Source organism: Schistocerca piceifrons, chromosome 2 (genome assembly GCF_021461385.2).
Source record: "Schistocerca piceifrons isolate TAMUIC-IGC-003096 chromosome 2, iqSchPice1.1, whole genome shotgun sequence".
Classification (NCBI taxonomy): domain Eukaryota; kingdom Metazoa; phylum Arthropoda; class Insecta; order Orthoptera; family Acrididae; genus Schistocerca; species Schistocerca piceifrons.
The window spans coordinates 584,392,774-584,411,001 of NC_060139.1; the positions used below are offsets into that span (position 1 = coordinate 584,392,774).

General features: G+C 43.6%; 1 protein-coding gene across 1 annotated transcript in view; it reads left to right on the plus strand.

Moving 5' to 3' along the window:
- Positions 1 to 3,061: 3,061 nt before the first annotated feature.
- The window catches only part of LOC124775617 (protein takeout-like), a 93,245-nt gene continuing 78,078 nt past the window's right edge, over positions 3,062 to 18,228 (plus strand). Inside the window, exon 1 of the mRNA XM_047250445.1 lies at positions 3,062 to 3,155. Coding sequence (XP_047106401.1) covers positions 3,062 to 3,155 — 94 coding nt within the window. The remainder of the gene's footprint in view (positions 3,156 to 18,228) is intronic.

Sequence of the window (18,228 nt, forward strand, 5' to 3'; positions counted from 1 at the left end):
GAGTCGCTTCTGCCTTGGTGCCAATGATGATCGTATGCGTGTTTGGCGCCGTGCAGGTGAGCGCCACAATCAGGACTGCATACGACCGAGGCACACAGGGCCAATACCCGGCATCATGGTGTGGGGAGCGATCTCCTACACTGGCCGTACACCACTGGTGATCGTCGAGGGGACACTGAATAGTGCACGGTACATCCAAACCGTCGTCGAACCCATCGTTCTACCATTCCTAGGCCGGCAAGGGAACTTGCTGTTCCAACAGGACAATGCACGTCCGCATGTATCCCGTGCCACCCAACGTGCTCTAGAAGGTGTAAGTCAACTACCCTGGCCAGCAAGATCTCCGGATCTGTCCCCCATTGAGCATGTTTGGGACTGGATGAAGCGTCGTCTCACGCGGTCTGCAAGTCCAGCACGAACGCTGGTCCAACTGAGGCGCCAGGTGGAAATGGCATGGCAAGCCGTTCCACAGGACTACATCCAGCATCTCTACGATCGTCTCCATGGGAGAATAGCAGCCTGCATTGCTGCGAAAGGTGGATGTACACTGTACTAGTGCCGACATTGTGCATGCTCTGTTGCCTGTGTCTATGTGCCTGTGGTTCTGTCAATGTGATCATGTGATGTATCTGACCCCAGGAATGTGTCAATAAAGTTTCCCCTTCCTGGGACAATGAATTCACGGTGTTCTTATTTCAATTTCCAGGAGTGTATGACTTTGGCGCGAATTGTGCCCTCCGCCACACACCGCTTGGTGGCTGGCGGAGTATATATGTAGATGTAGAAAGCAAAAAACATTATTGCTTCTGCTGTTCGTGCAATAAAACTTCAGCCTGAGGTATGGTGTGTTTAATTTATTACTTCTTTACTACAAACTCTTATCCGCTACACGTTTTTCAGACGGTATCCATACACACCACTGAATGAACCTGCAAAATCATATCACTGTACGACAAGTAGTTCAGGAGATATGACGTTATAAACATTGAAATACTTCAGATGTTTTACACGTAGGAGTTGGCTTCTTTAAGGAATTGGGGACCGAGGGGATAACTGATTAGAGCTAATACGGAGGTTTACCGACAGTAATTCTTCCCACGCATGATACGCAAATGGAACAAGAAGGCGACAACCGGTAGTGGTTTCAGAAACACCCTCCACGACACACCCGTGTGGTGGCTTCCGGAGTTATAGATGTACATACGAGCCGTGTTTTTTTAAGTAAGCACCATTTTGAAGTTAAAAAAAGACGTGCTAAGATATCTCAATAATTTTATTGTTACATCTACATCTACATTTATACTCCGCAAGCCACCCAACGGTGGCATGTACCTTAATCTACGCACTGACGCCATTACAGTCTGATTCTTCCTTGTTTACGTTGTGTACTGAGTGTTTAAGGTGCCTCCGATAATCGTGAGTCCCTCCGACTGTGACGTAGGGGCTGTTATAAGATTTTTTACTGCTAAAGGCCTAAAAGCGATCGATATTCATCGTGAGATCTGTGCAGTTTACGGAGAAAACATTATGAGTGATGGAATGGTAAGAAAGTGGGTGAGAGCATTTAAAGATGGCCGCACAAATGTGCATGTTGAACAGCGGAGTGGGCGTCCTTCGGTTGTTAATGAAAGTTTGGTGCAGGAAGTGGACAATAAGGTGAGAGAAAACAGACGCTTTACGATTTCCTCCTTGCGGGATGACTTTCCTAATGTTTCTCGTAGTGTTTTGTGTGGCATTGTGACCGAGCACTTGAATTACCGAAAATTATGCGCACGTTGGGTACCGAAAATGTTGACGGATGTGCACAAAAAAGTGGTTCAAATGGCTCTGAGTACTTTGGGACTTAACTTCTGAGGTCATCAGTCCCCTAGAACTTAGAACTACTTAACCCTAACTAACCTAAGGACTGCACACACATCCATGCCCGAGGCAGGATTCGAATCTGCGCCCGTAGCGGTCGCGCGGTTCCAGACTGTAGCGCCTAGAACCGCCACCCCGGCTGGCGATGTGCACAAAACCAGACGTATAGACAGTGCATTGACTTTCCTGGAGCGGTACCACAACGACGGTGATGATTTCTTAAGCCAAATTGTTACGGGCGATGAAACATGGGTGGCCTACATCACACGAGAATCAAAGCAACAGTTCAAATGGTTCAAATGGCTCTGAGCACTATGGGACTTAACTGCTGTTGTCATCGGTCCCCTAGAACTTAGAACTACTTAAACCTAACTAACCTAAGGACATCACACACATCCTTGCCCGAGGCAGGATTCGAACCTGCGACCGTAGCGATCACGTGGCTCCAGACTGTAGCGCCTAGAACCGCACGGCCATTCCGGCCGGCAAAGCAAACAGTCCATGGACGTTGAGCAAGGGCATCGTTTTGCTGCAAGATAATGCCCGTCCTCATGTGGCGAATCAGACCAAAGATCTCATCACATCTTTTCGATGGGAAACTCTAGATCATCCTCCGTAAAGCCCCGATCTTGCGCCCAGTGACTACCATCTGTTCCTGCACTTGAAGAAACACCAGGGCGGTCAGCGTCTTCAAGACGATGACGAGGTCAAAACAGTGGTGATGCAGTGGTTAACAAGTCAGGTGGCAGACTTCTATGAGGTGGGTATTCAAAAACTGGTACAACGTTATGACAAGTGCCTCAGTATTGACGGAAATTATGTAGGAAAGTAGATAAAGGTGCAGGCTTTCATGTAAAAAAAAATTATTGAGATATCTTAGCACGTCTTTTTTTTTAAATTTCAAAACGGTACTTCCTCAAAAAAAAAAAACACGCCTCGTATAACTTCATACACCAGTCGACTGTGCTGGAAACAATTGTAAGGTATTCTGTCCATTCCACCACTCCCAGAATCCCCCGCGCGAAAGTGTCAAGTTACGTTGCGCGTACGGTACATTCAGCCGTGGGGCCCACGACGCTCACACGCATCGCACCGACGCCGCCAGTAGGTGGATGAATGCGACAGATGCAGACGGGGTGGGAGGCGTCCGGCGCTGGCGGTATATTGGGAGTCGGCCTGCAGCGCGGCGTCAGTCGCCGCCATGACCCCCCGGCTGCGGCGCGCGGTGCTGTGCAGCCTGGCCGCCGTAGCGGTGCTGTCCGCCGTTCCCGTCGCCCTCGCGTCACGGAAACTGCGTGAGTACCGGCAGCAGAGCGTCTGCGGACAAACACTGCGCTCTCCTACTGACCATTCACCACGGAACGTTAGTGTCCGGGCTTCAAGTGAGGCTCAGCGCGTAGTTTTCAGCATGCCGAGGTCGGCGATTTTGTAACACCAGATCACGTCGAGGTTGAGAAACATTACAAGGTGTACAACTTTGCTTCCGCCATTTTTTCCTCAACATTTGAGGCTTTAACGAAACGAATTGGTTACACACGTATCATTCAAAGTATTTTCCATCGCTGGCCACTACTTTCTCCCATCTTTCGGGTAGTCTACGAATGCCGCGTCGAGAAAATTGTTCATCTTTTAAAGCGACCGACGAATCGATCCAATTTGTGACTTCTTCATGAGATCGGAAGTGTTGGTCAGCCAGGCCATGCGCCTTTGATGTATGGTTCAAATGGCTCTGAGCACTATGGGACTTAACTGCTGTGGTCATCAGTCCCCTAGAACTTAGAACTACTTAAACCTAACTAACCTAAGGACATCACACACATCCATGCACGAGGCAGGATTCGAACCTGCGACCGTAGCGGTCGCGCGGTTCCAGACTGTGGCGCCTAGAACCGCTCGGCCACCCCGGCCGGCCCTTTGATCTAAACAGGTGATAGTCAGAGAGAGCAATGTCTGGAGACTACGGCGGGTGGGTTAGGACTTCCCATTTTAACGTTTCCAAGTACATTTTGACCTCTTTTCCAACGTGGGGTCGAGCGTGGTCTTGCTGCAAAATCACACTTTATCGTGCCTCTCGCTGTATTGCGGCCGTTTGTCTTTTAATGTTCTGCTCAGACGCATTAATTGCGTTCGATAACGAGCACCTGTGATTGTTTCACTTGGTTTTAACACCTCATAGTACACGACGCCGAGCTGGTCCCACCAGATGCAGGGCATGATCTTGGAGCCGTGAATATTCGGTTTGGCCGTCGACGTGGAAGCATGTCCGGGATATCCCCATGATTTTTTGCGTTTAGGGTTATCGTAATGAATCCAATTTTTCGTCCCCGGTCACAATGCGATGCAGAAATCCCTTCCGTTTTGGCCTCTGAAGGAACTGTTCACAGCGCGACTGCTACGGTCGCAGGTTCGAATCCTGCCTCGGGCATGGATGTGTGTGATGTCCTTAGGTTACTTAGGTTTAAGTAGTTCTAAGTTCTAGGGGACTTATGACCACAGCTGTTGAGTCCCATAGTGCTCAGAGCCATTTGAACCATCAGTGCCATTTTTGATCTGTTGACAAACACACAAACGCCGTTCAACGTCTCTTGGTTTCAACTCAGACGGGACCCAAGTTCCTTCTTTCTGAATCATGCCCATAGCTCTGAGACGTTTTGAAATGGCTTGCTGTGTCGCTCCCACTAATCATGCCAATTCTTCTTGAGTTTGACGCGAGTCTTCACTCAGCAATGTCTCCAATTCCGCATCTTCGAAAACATTCTCTCTTCCACCACAGTGCCAGTCTACGACGTTAAAATCACCGTTCTTGAAGCGTTGAAACCACTCACGACAGCCGGCCGCGGTGGTCTAGCGGTTCTAGGCGCTCAGTCCGGAGCCGCGCGACTGCTACGGTCGCAGGTTCGAATCCTGCCTCGGGCATGGATGTGTGTGATGTCCTTAGGTTAGTTAGGTTTAAGTAGTTATTAGTTCTAGGGGACTGATGACCATAGATGTTAAGTCCCATAGTGCTCAGAGCCATTTGAACCATTTTTGAACCACTCACGACACGTTCTTTCACTAATAGCGTCCTTACCATACGTACTTGAGACCATTCGATGAGGCTCAGGCGCTGTTTTCTTCGTATCGAAACAAAACAGTAACACCTCCCGCAAATGACGAGCATTAGGCTCGTAAACTGACATTTTCAATCAAGAACAACTTTATGACGCAGACACGAATCGACTAATGTTTGAATTACGTAATGTTGACCGAGGTCCAGGATAACTGCCTGACGTCTGCGATCTGTTTCTTTCGACCGCTACTTACAGTTGTCGCCACCTATCGGCAAACGGCGGAAGCAAAGTTGTACACCTTGTAGTAAAATTTGAAAATATGTTGCCAGAAAATGTGTTTCATTACTGCTGCGGCGCACGTGCAATAGAACTTCAATAGACCGATGAATCATTGTCAAGTGAAATATCGAAAATTGGCTCAGCCACATAAAATTCGTGATTAGATCTCAAGTCACACGACACGTTTCGAGACCAGTCTCTCATTTTCAGGTAAAATAAACGGGAATCTTAAAAAAAAGAGCCTAAAAATGAATTTACCTCAGATTGCAATTAAATGATCTCAGTTGCATTTTGACATGGTCGATTTAGAGGCTTGAGCCTAGCGGCTTCCTGCTTCAGAGGTACCTGCTTACGTAAAAGAATTATAGTAAGTCAGAGCATATACAATACAGCTGTATTAGTTATTGATCAGATGTTAACTGTTTTCTTGAATTCGTCCGATCGTCTCATATTCACGTACAAAATCTACACACAATCAAAGTTTCATATAGTCGTAGGCAAGAAATATTTATACAATGATATTGTCCAATGTACGTATGTTGAATATCATTGATCGTACTGACATAGTTTATACTATAAATTAACAGACATTTACAATGTTAGTCTATGTCTCACACTCCAGTGTCATAGCGCGTTTTTGAGAAAGAAAAAAAAGTCAAAACCAGATTAACATCTTACCATAAAGGGCATAGAAATGTAGCAGTCATACCAAATCAATTTCTAAAATATAACGGTAGAGTCTTGCATTTAAATTGTTGTGGAAATATCTACATGGATACTCTGAAAATCACATTTAAGTGCCCTGTAGCCCATTTAAGTGTGGACTGTTCCATCTGTGACGTAAAAATTTATACTATTTTATGCTACGTGAGTCAGATCCTCATAGCGAAAATTATGTTTTATTCACTTGTGAGGGCATTATAGTGTAAGCAACAGTCACTAAAACCAACTAGGAACCATATATACTGTATATACTGTAGATATATATTTCAACCTCTCATCGGTTGTAAAAAATGGAGACCACAGTGAAAATCAAAACTGCATTGTTTGCAACATCTAGTTATATCTTCCAGCTACTTCTCTATATAGTCGCCGCTCCGTCTTAGACATTCGTCGTAGCATTGTACCAACTTCCCAATACCCTCACAGAGCGAGGTGGCGTAGTGGTTAATAGATTGGACTCGCAATCGGAAGAACGACGATTCAAACATACGTTCGGCCACCCACATTCAGGTTTTCAGTGATTTCCCTAATTCATTGAACGGACACTGCCGATTTCCTTACCCATACTTGCCATCATCTGAGCTTGTGCTCCGTCGGTGTTAAACCCAATTTCCCTTCCTCCCTTCCAATACCCTCGTCACCGAAGGCAGCCGCCTGTGCTTGCCAGCCAGTTCTCCACACCGGTCTACAGCTCGTTGTCTGTTCCAAAACCATTCACCGAAATTTGAACGTGACCCAAATCAGCAAAGGGTGTTAATGCTTTTGCTTTTCCAGGATTCGTGTTACGCGCCCTCTTGTGGCGTGATCAGGGGAATGTGCAATATGGACAAATGCATGGATAAAATGGCAAAGGGTCCTTCGAAGATCCTACAGAAAGGCAACACCCTCAGTGCCACCCACGTACCTTTGTTGAGCACTATAAAAATGTGCCTGTACAGAGACTTCGACACCCACTCAACTGAATGGTGTTCCGCTACTCCTCTAACACCTGCTTAGGGACATGTGAAATCTTCAGTAAGTGGTGTAAATCCATGTTACCGATATTGATGTGCATTTCCCACAAGGCAGTCGTGAATGCTGGTGGAAGGAAACTGATATGTAGAAGGAAGCAAGTGTGTGGGCTCAACGGTGCAGCCAGATATGAAGAGGACTGTGTGTAAAGGCGAATCTTTTTTAAAGTTTCTTGGATATCCTACCTGAAGATGAAAGGTACTATCGAAATATGTCGTTTGATTTATGATCTCCTTACGAATTTTATGTAGATGAGCCGAATTTTAATATTTCACTAAACAATCATTCATTTGTCTATTGAAGTCCAATTACTCATAGCCACAATAGCAATGGGATACGTTTTGACTCAGCATAGTGACTCGTGAATATGTCTGGAAAGTGCATGACACGAGCATTATTGAAAGTTTTTATTTTTTTCCCTTGATTCCTAAGGAAGAATTAACCCGCAGGAAAGTAGAAAACAGAGTAATCATGCCACATCAAAAAACTAAAATGAGACTTTATAACGACTTAACTGCGGCAGTCGAATAGTAAAAAAAAAAAAAAAAAATGGTTCAAAGGGCTCTGAGCACTATGGGACTTAACATCTGAGGTCATCAGTCCCCTAGAACTTACAACTACTTAAACCTAAGGACATCACACACATCCATGCCCGAGGCAGGATTCGAACCTGCGACCGCAGCGGTCGCGCGGTTCCAGACGAATAGTAAACAGGGGCTACACTTCACAAAAGCAAATTGGACAAAGTAATCTGCCAAAAAAACGCACCATAACCCATTGTGTAACATGTTTTCAAGTAGACACTCAAATAATTCCGGGTATCATGTAAGCTATTACCATTTCGCTTGTGATTAAAATTTATGACGGCGTGGAGTTGGTGATATAAATTAGAACCCATATTGGGTTTGCACGGAGGGTTACTACCCATACTGTGACATTGCAGCTTTTTGTCTATCGTTATTGAGATAAGAATAAATTAACTACTACAGGGTCGCAAAGTTGAAACGCTCCTTAACGGAATTGTCGACGCTTTACATCGAGTGATGCTCGCCTTTCTACTGCTTGTCGTTTTTGATTATTATTAATAGCTTCCTTCCAAATATGACCAGAGGGAAAAACCGTTGTTAGTCCGACCTAATCCCATAACCGTTAGATCTGTTTATATCAAGGAAAATATTGTAATGTTGCCTTTTCCCACACTATGAAATAAGCATTCGCTTATAAATATGGGTACTGGAGTTTCGAATTGATTCCTGCCAAAACTGTGAATTCGTCTGACGGAAATTTTCAGCCGAAGAAACAAATTAGAATCCTTTTCTTGCACATGTTTTTTGTTTTATGGATAATCGCATTAAACTTTATTTTGCTGTCAGGAGCTTATTTAAAGTAGAATAATACTTGTAACTGTTCCAACTGACGACAAGGAACCAAGGTCTTTAACCTTTTTGTTCTATAAGAACTCGTTGAAATAATTTTGCAAGATGCTCTTTACTCATATTAACATTTTACCTTTCTTAAACATATGTACTTGGGGGCAGAGCCTCTGTGACTTATTATTTAATGTGTGGTCAACATGTACCATTTTTCTCCTGGGAGCAGCGGGTGGAACTCTTTCCTAGCTGTCCTGATTTTAAATTTTTTTTTTTTTTTTTAAATCTACGGCTGTACATTATGAAACGTCCCCTTAGAACAATTATGAACGACAGTGCTGGAAAAACTCTTAAGTTATTTGATTTTCAAATAGCTGAGCAAAACCGAACGTACTCAGACATTTCTCTCTTTACTTATTCTGATCATCACTAAACTGTCCGCCCCCGGTAGCTGAGTGGACGCCGGCACGGTAGCTCAGCGTGTTCGGTCAGAGGGTTAGCAGCCCTCTGTAATAAAGAAACTGAGTTAATCGATCAACAACGAACTTAAATGAATGTCTTACGACGTCCGCCCCGAGCAGATGCAACGAAAGAAACCGAACAAAATGAGATTTAAAAAAAAAAAAAGTGGTCAGTGCGACAGACTGTCAATCCAAAGGGCCCGGGTTCGATTCCCGGCTGGGTCGGAGATTTTCTCCGCTCAGAGACTGGATGTTGTGTTGTCGTAATCATCATCATTTCATCCCCATCGACGCGCAAGTCGCCGAAGTGGCGTCAAATCGAAAGACTTGCACCAGGCGAACGGTCTACCCGACGGGAGGCCCTCGTCACACGACATTTCATTTTTTTTCATCACCAAACTGACACACAATATTTTATCGCAACGCAATCTTACTTTCAATAATCCCTACAAAAGAATGGCCGTGACTAGCAATAACCTATACCTTTCATGAATCACTTACCTCACAAAAATCTTCGTTACTCGAACTACTGCAATACAACGAGCGCCAATACTGCCAGCTCAATAAAAGATTCTAACTACTGAAGGCACTAACTACTGATAGGCATAGTTAGCAAATGAAAGATTTTGATAGAGAACAAACAATGTATTTACCGTAATAGCGTTCTAAAGTCATAATATATATGTAATTTTGTGTCATCCAATTAAAGAAGTTTCCTTTTTCTGATGGACACACGTCCAGATCATCCACTCAAACCTCTAGCATCTCTCTCCCCACATCCACCACTGCTGGCGGCAAGGAACGCTGGCGGCTCACCTCCAACTGCCCAACGCTACGCGCTGTGCTCATCCAACTGTCCAACAGTACACAAGCGAATATTCCAACAATGAGTCCAACTAGCCACAGACTGCACACAGCACAGCCAGTGATTTTCATACAGAGTGCTACGTGGCGTTACCAACATAAAAACCTAAACTGCCTACTTATAACCTCACAAAAATCTTCGTTACTCGAACTACTGCAATACAGCGAGCGCCAATACTGCCAGCTCAATAAAAGATTCTAACTACTGAAGGCACTAACTACTGATAGGCATAGTTAGCAAATGAAAGATTTTGATAGAGAACAAACAATGTATTTACCTTAATAGCGTTCTAAAGTCATAATATATATGTAATTTTGTGTCATCCAATTAAAGAAGTTTCCTTTTTCTGATGGACACACGTCCAGATCATCCACTCAAAACTCTAGCATCTCTCTCCCCACATCCACCACTGCTGGCGGCTCACCTTCAACTGCCCAACGCTACGCGCTGTGCACATCCAACTGTCCAACAGTACACAAGCGAATATTCCAACAATGAGTCCAACTAGCCACAGACTGCACACAGCACAGCCAGTGATTTTCATACAGAGTGCTACGTGGCGTTACCAACATAAAAACCTAAACTGCCTTCTCATAACCTTACAAAAATCTTCGTTACTCGAACTCTGCAATACAGCGAGCGCCAATACTGCCAGCTCAATAAAAGATTCTAACTACTGAAGGCACTAATTACTGATAGGCACAGTTAGCCAATGAAAGATTTTGATAGAGAACAAACAATTTATTTACCTTAATAGCGTTCAAAAGTCATTATATATATATATATATATATATATATATATATATATATATATATATATATATAATTTTGTGACATCCAATTAAACAAATTTCCTTTTTCTGGTGGACACACGTCCAGATCATCCACTCAAAACTCTAGCATCTCTCTCCCCACATCCACCACTGCTGGCGGCTCACCTCCAACTGCCCAACGCTACGCACTGTGCACATCCAACTGCCCAACAGTACACAAGCGAATATTCCAACAATGAGTCCAACCAGCCACAGACTGCACACAGCACAGCCAGTGATTTTCATACAGAGTGCTACGTGGCGTTACCAACATAAAAACCTAAACTGCCTACTTATAACCTTACAAAAATCTTCGTTACTCGAACTACTGCAATACAGCGAGCGCCAATACTGCCAGCTCAATAAAAGATTCTAACTACTGAAGGCACTAATTACTGATAGGCACAGTTAGCCAACGAAAGATTTTGATAGAGAACAAACAATTTATTTACCTTAATAGTGTTCAAAAGTCATAATATATATATATAATTTTGTGACATCCAATTAAACAAATTTCCTTTTTCTGGTGGACACACGTCCAGATCATCCGCTCAAGACTCTAGCATCTCTCTCCCCACATCCACCACTGCTGGCGGCTCACCTCCACCTGCCCAACGCTATGCGCTGTTCACATCCAACTGTCCAACGCTACACAAGCGAATATTCCAACAGTGAGTCCAACCAGCCACAGACTGCACACAGCGTAGTCAGCGATTTTCATACAGAGCACTACGTGGCGTTACCAACATAAAAACCTAAGCAGCCTACTTACAATTCGACTGTGGACTGACATTTATTTTGTGAGCAACTTTGTTTATAGGCAGACGAAGCGTTCTAATGCGATTTTCATTGGTCCTATCTGGGCAACGAGGTTGACATTCATAGATAAATGAATAGTCTGTAATTCATGGATTGGGGCACATTTCAGTTATGAAAATATGCTATATGACCAAAAGTATTCAGACATTCTCATGTAATGCGAAACTGACTACTACATGTCACGAGAGGCGGACGCGCCAGTATAAAAAGAGGAGGGGAGTTCTGTGTTGTTAGCAGAGAATCAGTAACAGCTGAGTGACTTCCGACGTAGATCAGTCATTGGATGTCACCTGAGTAACCAGTCCATTAGCGTCATTCCAACCCTTCTATAGCTGCCCAGGTCGACTGGTGGTGATGTAACTGTGAAGTGGAAACGAGAAGGAACAACCTCAACTAAGCCACGAGCAGAAAGACCTTATGTACTGACGGACGGGGACCATCTAACATAGCGTAGTGTGGCTGTAAAAAAATAGGATGAAATCAGTGGGAGGAATCACTCGTGAGTTACAAAGTTAAAAAATAATGGCCTAGAGTGGTTTAGCAGTTCCTCATAAGGCACACATTTATGTAGCCAATGATAAGAGAAAGTTGAGGTGGTCTAAAGAGCAGCGCACGACCGTGGGTGACTGGAAACGAGCGATTTGGAGTGACGAGTCACGTTATACCCTGGGACGATCCGATGGTAGGGTTTGGGTTTGGTGAATGCAGGTACAGGTGCATGTGCGGCGTACACGTAGACGAATAGATTACAATTAAACTGCCTCATCATTCTGTTACTCACAGTTCAGCCAAAACCTTACGATCGGGCCACAGTTCAGTAGCGAACGTGGTAATATTGATGTTTATTTATACAAGCAGGTTCTGATTTATCCTCTCGAAGCTGTGGATGACTTGTTCGTGATCATCCGCCTCAGTAAAATCGAACTGGGTTTACCGTGCATCGAATCTAGGACTTCGGTGATATCCCGTTTTGAGACTGAATATTAGGGCCACGGTAGTGAACAAATGCCCTACTATACTTGTGACATTCTGACATGGCTATGAATTCTTCGAAGGATCTCACTGTATATTCTAAAAACACAGGCGAATCGGATAACAACTGTTTTACGGTTGCGTTCTTTCTTCATTGTGTTTGAAGTAAATGGATCTCACTCTTTAAGTGAAATCTTTTGTTCTCTCCGCCATGCACTGTGCTCGTACAGTGTCTTGAAAAGTATGTACATAGATGCAGAAGTACTAGTGACAACGCATCCTAGTGGTAGGATTTCGATCGCCTCTTCAAGATCGAATCACAGAGGCTTAAAGCCTACGTCATCACTACCATTACGCTCTATTCAACAGTGTATCTCTGTCAGCCATAGAGCAAGATTGCAGATTCCTTCCAAACATTCACTGCACACGTGAAATCTGGTAATGAGATCGAGAAGGGGTATACGCTGAGGACTTTTCAGATAACGTATTTGACTTTCGCGTTACTCGCTTTATAACTCTCCTATTTATTGTTGTTTTTCTCATTTTCTCCTTAACTTACTGAAATCCCTATATTACACACATTACACGTAACACAGTTTTCATCCATTCTCGTTGCGTACTGGAGTCATTTATTTTGGTATTCATCAATATTTGTCTTATCGAATAGATATCTAATGTTTGGTGCGATCATTTCTTATATGACTTCTTTTTGGACCAACCCTTTGCTGTACATAGGAACTTCATTTCTGCTGCTTTGATCTGGCATTGACCTCTTAGTTTTAGTATCCCTGTTTCGCTCCCAGAAAGACAGAAGTTGAACAGCTATTTCTTTCGTGAAATTTTACTTGAGTTTCAATACAGTATTTTGCTCCCAATGGTGTTTCAGAAAGACATAAAGTTTCCATCGTGTCTTTGATGTGTCGGTAACAAGCGTAGGTCATCATCGAGGCTTCGAGAACAAGGTGTCAATTTTCTCCGTACTCACAGGAAAGGTGTTTATAGTGTATAACTTCTTCTAATATCACGCAGTCGATACTCATTTCGATCCAATATAGTCTTTGTCTTAACATCTCGAGTTAATCTTGCAGCTAACCCCATCACGGCTCCATGTTACATCTGAGGACATGATTTCTAATGTATCTGGAACCGGATGCGTATCAGACAGCTTTCGTCGTCTCTCAGAGCTGGTGCCTGCTGCGGAATTCCTCGTTAACGACAGTGGTTGGCGGTTATCAGTCGCAGTGGATCATAACAAGCGATCTGCCCACTAACGACAACCCATTTCCGTGACGCTGCGTGTCCATGTTACCCCTGAGACAAGGATGTGCTTAATGCCCAGATCAAACCTGTAGAGGAAAGTTGTGGGAGACGAGTGAAACGTAACGTCTGACACAGCATTCATTACGCTTTTATATTATTAGCTGAGACAACACTAGTTGAGGAGGGAAGACAGGGGAGGGGGGGGGGGGGGGTATTTGTCGCAGTAGATAAGAAACTCAAATCTACAGAGATAGACACTGAATCTGGATGCGACATTGTCGGGGCAAAAAGCAGTATCAAGGATGGACATAAATTTATAATCAGGTCATTGTATTGAACACCAGATTCACCTCTGTATGTAACTGATATCTTTATAGAAAATCTTAGTTGGCTGGTACATAAGTTCTGCAGTCACACTGTCATCATCGGAGGAGACTTTAATCGTCTAATAATGAAATGGAAAAATTATAGTTTTGTAAGTGGTGTTGGTGACAAGACGTCCTGTTAAATATTACTAAATGCCAAATCTCAAGACTACCTAGAACAGATGGTTCACAAACCAACTCGCGATGGAAAGACACTGGATCTAATGGCAACAAATTGACGTGAGCCATTTGAGGATGGCCGCACTGAAACTGGTATAAGTCACCATAAGGCAGGGGGGGGGGGGGGGGCAAGGAGGTTCAAGGGCCTTGTCACGGCAGGAGTGTCACAGCAGTCAGCCAGACTGGCACACTTCCTCCACCACCACGCCGTGCTGTCCGAGGGTGAGAAGTGGGAAACAGCGAATGCGTTGCATTTAAATGGCAATGTAGTCGCACTGCACGTGACTTGGTTTTGTAAGTCACATTTCTCAACAACATAGACCACAAACAAAACAAATTTCCAGTATTATTTAATTGTTTTTGGTGCGCCGAAGACGTAATATAATTTTTATTCGGTACAAATTGTGAGCATACAGACAGACGCGGACAGTTTCACAGATTTTCGGTCCCAGGTTGTTACATAATCGTGCCTTATTCAGTTTCATAGTCGAAAAGACGTCTTTCAAACATATATGTTGATCGAAATATTGTAGCATTTTTGCAACGTCATTATGGAGACGCGGAAACTCTACCTGAGGAAAGCAATGCATACGTCCCGGAAAGTTTTAAAGTTATAGGGATTTGTCTGTAGAACGGGAATTACCTTGCACATCAATCAGTTACGCCTGCACATGCAGATGCAGGCTTTCAACTGAAACAGCAAACGGTCTCGAAAATAGGTGTAACATTGGCATGTCCTCAAAACATCTAGGAAATTATCCTTGCAATTCTTTCAAGGCCGCAATGAATTCTTCAGATCTCCCGTTTTCTTTAACGGAAGTGAGCTTAACGAAATGGACTGTCTTTATCACAATGTCTCCCTTCTGTAACGCGATTTTTTTTAAAATGCATCTCTATCAAATCGGAAAGAACTTGTTTCTCGTCTTGCAGTGTCTTATTGTGGGCAATATGCAGTCAAGTTCATTTAAAATGCGAGAACTGCAATCCAGTCCGGATATTCTAATTTTCATTTCGGCACTCCATTTTCCTTCGTAAATTCAACAACGGCGAGTTTTAAGTCGAAAAATCGTTCCAGGCATGCTCCTTGATTTAAACAATGTATTTCAGTTATACATAAAGTCTCTATAATCTTCGTTCAGTTCCATCGAAGACAGTTACAACTGACAGTGGAGTAATTCCCGCGCGTTGACTAATTTTTCTATTCATACATCAATATCTTCACATGCTGTATGTCTGTGAATGTCGCACAGACTGCTTCCCGACGTACAGAACGATGAAGACCCTCTGTCGATCGTTTTAATTTTTTGCTCTATCGCCGGCCGGAGTGACCGAGCGGTTCTAGGTGCTACAGTCTGGAACCGTGCGACCGCTACGGTCGCAGGTTCGAATAATGCCTCGGGCATGGATGTGTGTGATGTCCTTAGGTTAGTTAGGTTTAAGTAGTTCTAAGTTCTAGGGGACTGATGACCTCAGACGTTAAGTCCCGTAGTACTCAGAGCCATTTGAACCTTTTTTTTTTTTTTTTTTTTTTTTTGCTCTATCATTGTCAAATAAATATTTAAATTATTTCTGCATGGTATGGAATGTCGTTTCGTAGCAAATTTGTAGTACCCATTATTCGCGCGTTTGCGAAATATACGTTGGGAGCTCCCATCCCTTTCTTCTGTCATTCGCATTCATTTTTAAAGCCTTATGACGATAGATCACTAGCTGTCTCTTTTTGTGCAAACAGCACTGGACCTGTGAATGTCCTCCGTATGTACTCTTGTGCAGAAGGGTGTGCAGTATACTGCTTCATCCACTTTCAATAAGCTACCACAAGAATTCAAAAATCTTAGCAGTAATCCACGCGCTTTCAAATCGAAACTGAAGAGTTTCTTCGTGGGTCACTGCTTCTATTCTGTTGAGGAGTTCCTAGAAAAATTAAGTTGATTCTTATGTTACATTGTTGACTGCGTTTACTTAAATTTATGGCTTGACTTTCTTTGGGTTCACAGACATCTTATTTTGATCTTTTATTACTTTCAGATTGTAATTTCATGTACTGACACGTTGCACGACCTTGGAGATTTGCTGTTCAGTTTGATCCTACGGAACTAGACGTGTAAATAAATGAATAAACCACGAACAAATAGCGACGGGTATATAGTGCCGAAACCACGATTCTGCCGAATTGAAGAGAGTTGTGACGACCGAAAAATGCCACAGCGCAATACTCCAATAAAATGTCGCGCTGCTCCAAGTACTTCCGAGCAGGACCGAGAAAAGCCGAGCCGCACCATGCTTTGGCCCTCCCGCGGCCCGTACGCGTGAATGGCACGTCTTGGCAAGCCCTGCCATAAGCAATTGCAGCAACGACGATTAGTGAAATACAAAGGGCAACTCAAACAACGGAACATTTTTCTGGCGTCAGTAAGCTACATAAAGAGGCACTAGCGTCATATCTCAATAAGGAACACGAAACATTTAGCTATGCAGAAGAGCATGTAGAAGAACTGTGGCTCAGTTTTAAAAGCATAATTCACCACGCACTTGATAGGTATGTTCGTAGTAGAAAAGTTCATAGTAGTAGGGATACTCCGTGGCATCCAGTAAGTGAAAAGAAACCTCTAAAGAAACGGAGACTACTGCGTAACAGGTCTAAAATTAAATAACATTGGGCTATAGATGGAGAGATGTAGAAAGACACGCGTTTGCCTGTCAACAGGGAAATACGTTAAGCCTTCACCGTCTATCGTGGCAGGATATTGTCGAAAGATCTCTCATATATAAAGGCCAGAGTTAGTGCCCAGGCACTCATGAACGAGAATGGAACGGAAATTTTGGGTGGTAAAGCAAGAGCAGAAATGCTTAACTCCGTTTTCAAATGATTCTCTATAAAGGAAAATCCAGGTGTATTGCTCCAGTTCAAGTCTCGCGCCACTGTAAAGATAAGTGATGTAGATATTAGTGTCAATGGTGTTGAGAAACAACTGGAATCCCTTCAATGAAAGGAAGCTAGGTCCCTTCGAAAGTCGGGTAGTTTTCCGGAGATTCCATTCAGGCTTACGCTAGTTTCAACGTCTTAGACTATCTGCTACAAAAATCTTACCGTAGTAGAGACAGAAAAAGCTGAACATACTTGCAGGCCAATACTGACGTAGTGGATGCAGGTGTGCTCTGGTGGAGTTTGGTGGGTCTAAGTGAGTCAAAAGCCACTCGGTGACAGCAGAATCTCTGTAATACTTGCCAACAATTCGTATTAGCAGCTCAAGCCCACATCTGGCGGATGTATTACAGGTGTAAAAACGGGTTCGATGGGTCACTAGAGGATATTTGCAAGTCGATTACCTTGCACCCCTTTTCGCTGAAAAGCTACAGCTTTTGCAGGGAAAACTCCCCTACCTGCAGTGTCAATCTCGGGTTCTCGGATGAACTGCAGACTCAGTTGCCAATCAGATATTTTGATGGCTGTTTTAGTTATATTAGCTAATTAAAATGTTTCCTACAAGTAGACCACCTGTATAATTTCTTGAGCCAAAACGACAGTGTCCATCTATTAGCTGAAGTTCTTTTAAACCTGTGATGAATAGAAAATGAAAATGAGCGTAATATTAAAACTTATTTACTTGATATAACTTTTCTCAGTGCCACCTTAGAAAATTGCATGCTCATTTCGACCATTTCCTTTGACAGAAAACTGCAAAAACAAACTATACTTTTACCTTGTTTTTACATGTTTCGAGTAGATGTATGCTTGAATTTTTTTATTAAATCAGCAGTAACTTAAAATGAGATTTTCACTCTGCAGCGCAGTGTGCGGTGATATGAAACTTCCTGGCAGATTAAAACTGTGTGCCTGACCGAGACTCGAAACCTTAGCACTTCGCGGACAAGTGCTCTACCATCTAAGCTGCCCACGCACGACTCACGCCGCGTTCTCACAGCTTTTCTTCCGCCAGTACCTCGTCTCCTACCTTCCGGACTTCACAGAAGCTCTCCTGCGATGCTGCAGATCTAGCACTCCTGGAAGAAAGGCTATTGTGGAGAGATGGCTTGGCCACAGGCTGCGGGATGTTTCCAGAATGAGATTTTCACTCTGCAGCGGAGTGTGCGCTGATATGAAAGGCAAAGGTCCCGAGTTCGAGTCTCGGTCCGGCACACAGTTTTAATCTGGCAGGAAGTTTCAGCAGTATCTGTTTAAAAGCTGGAAAAATCACAC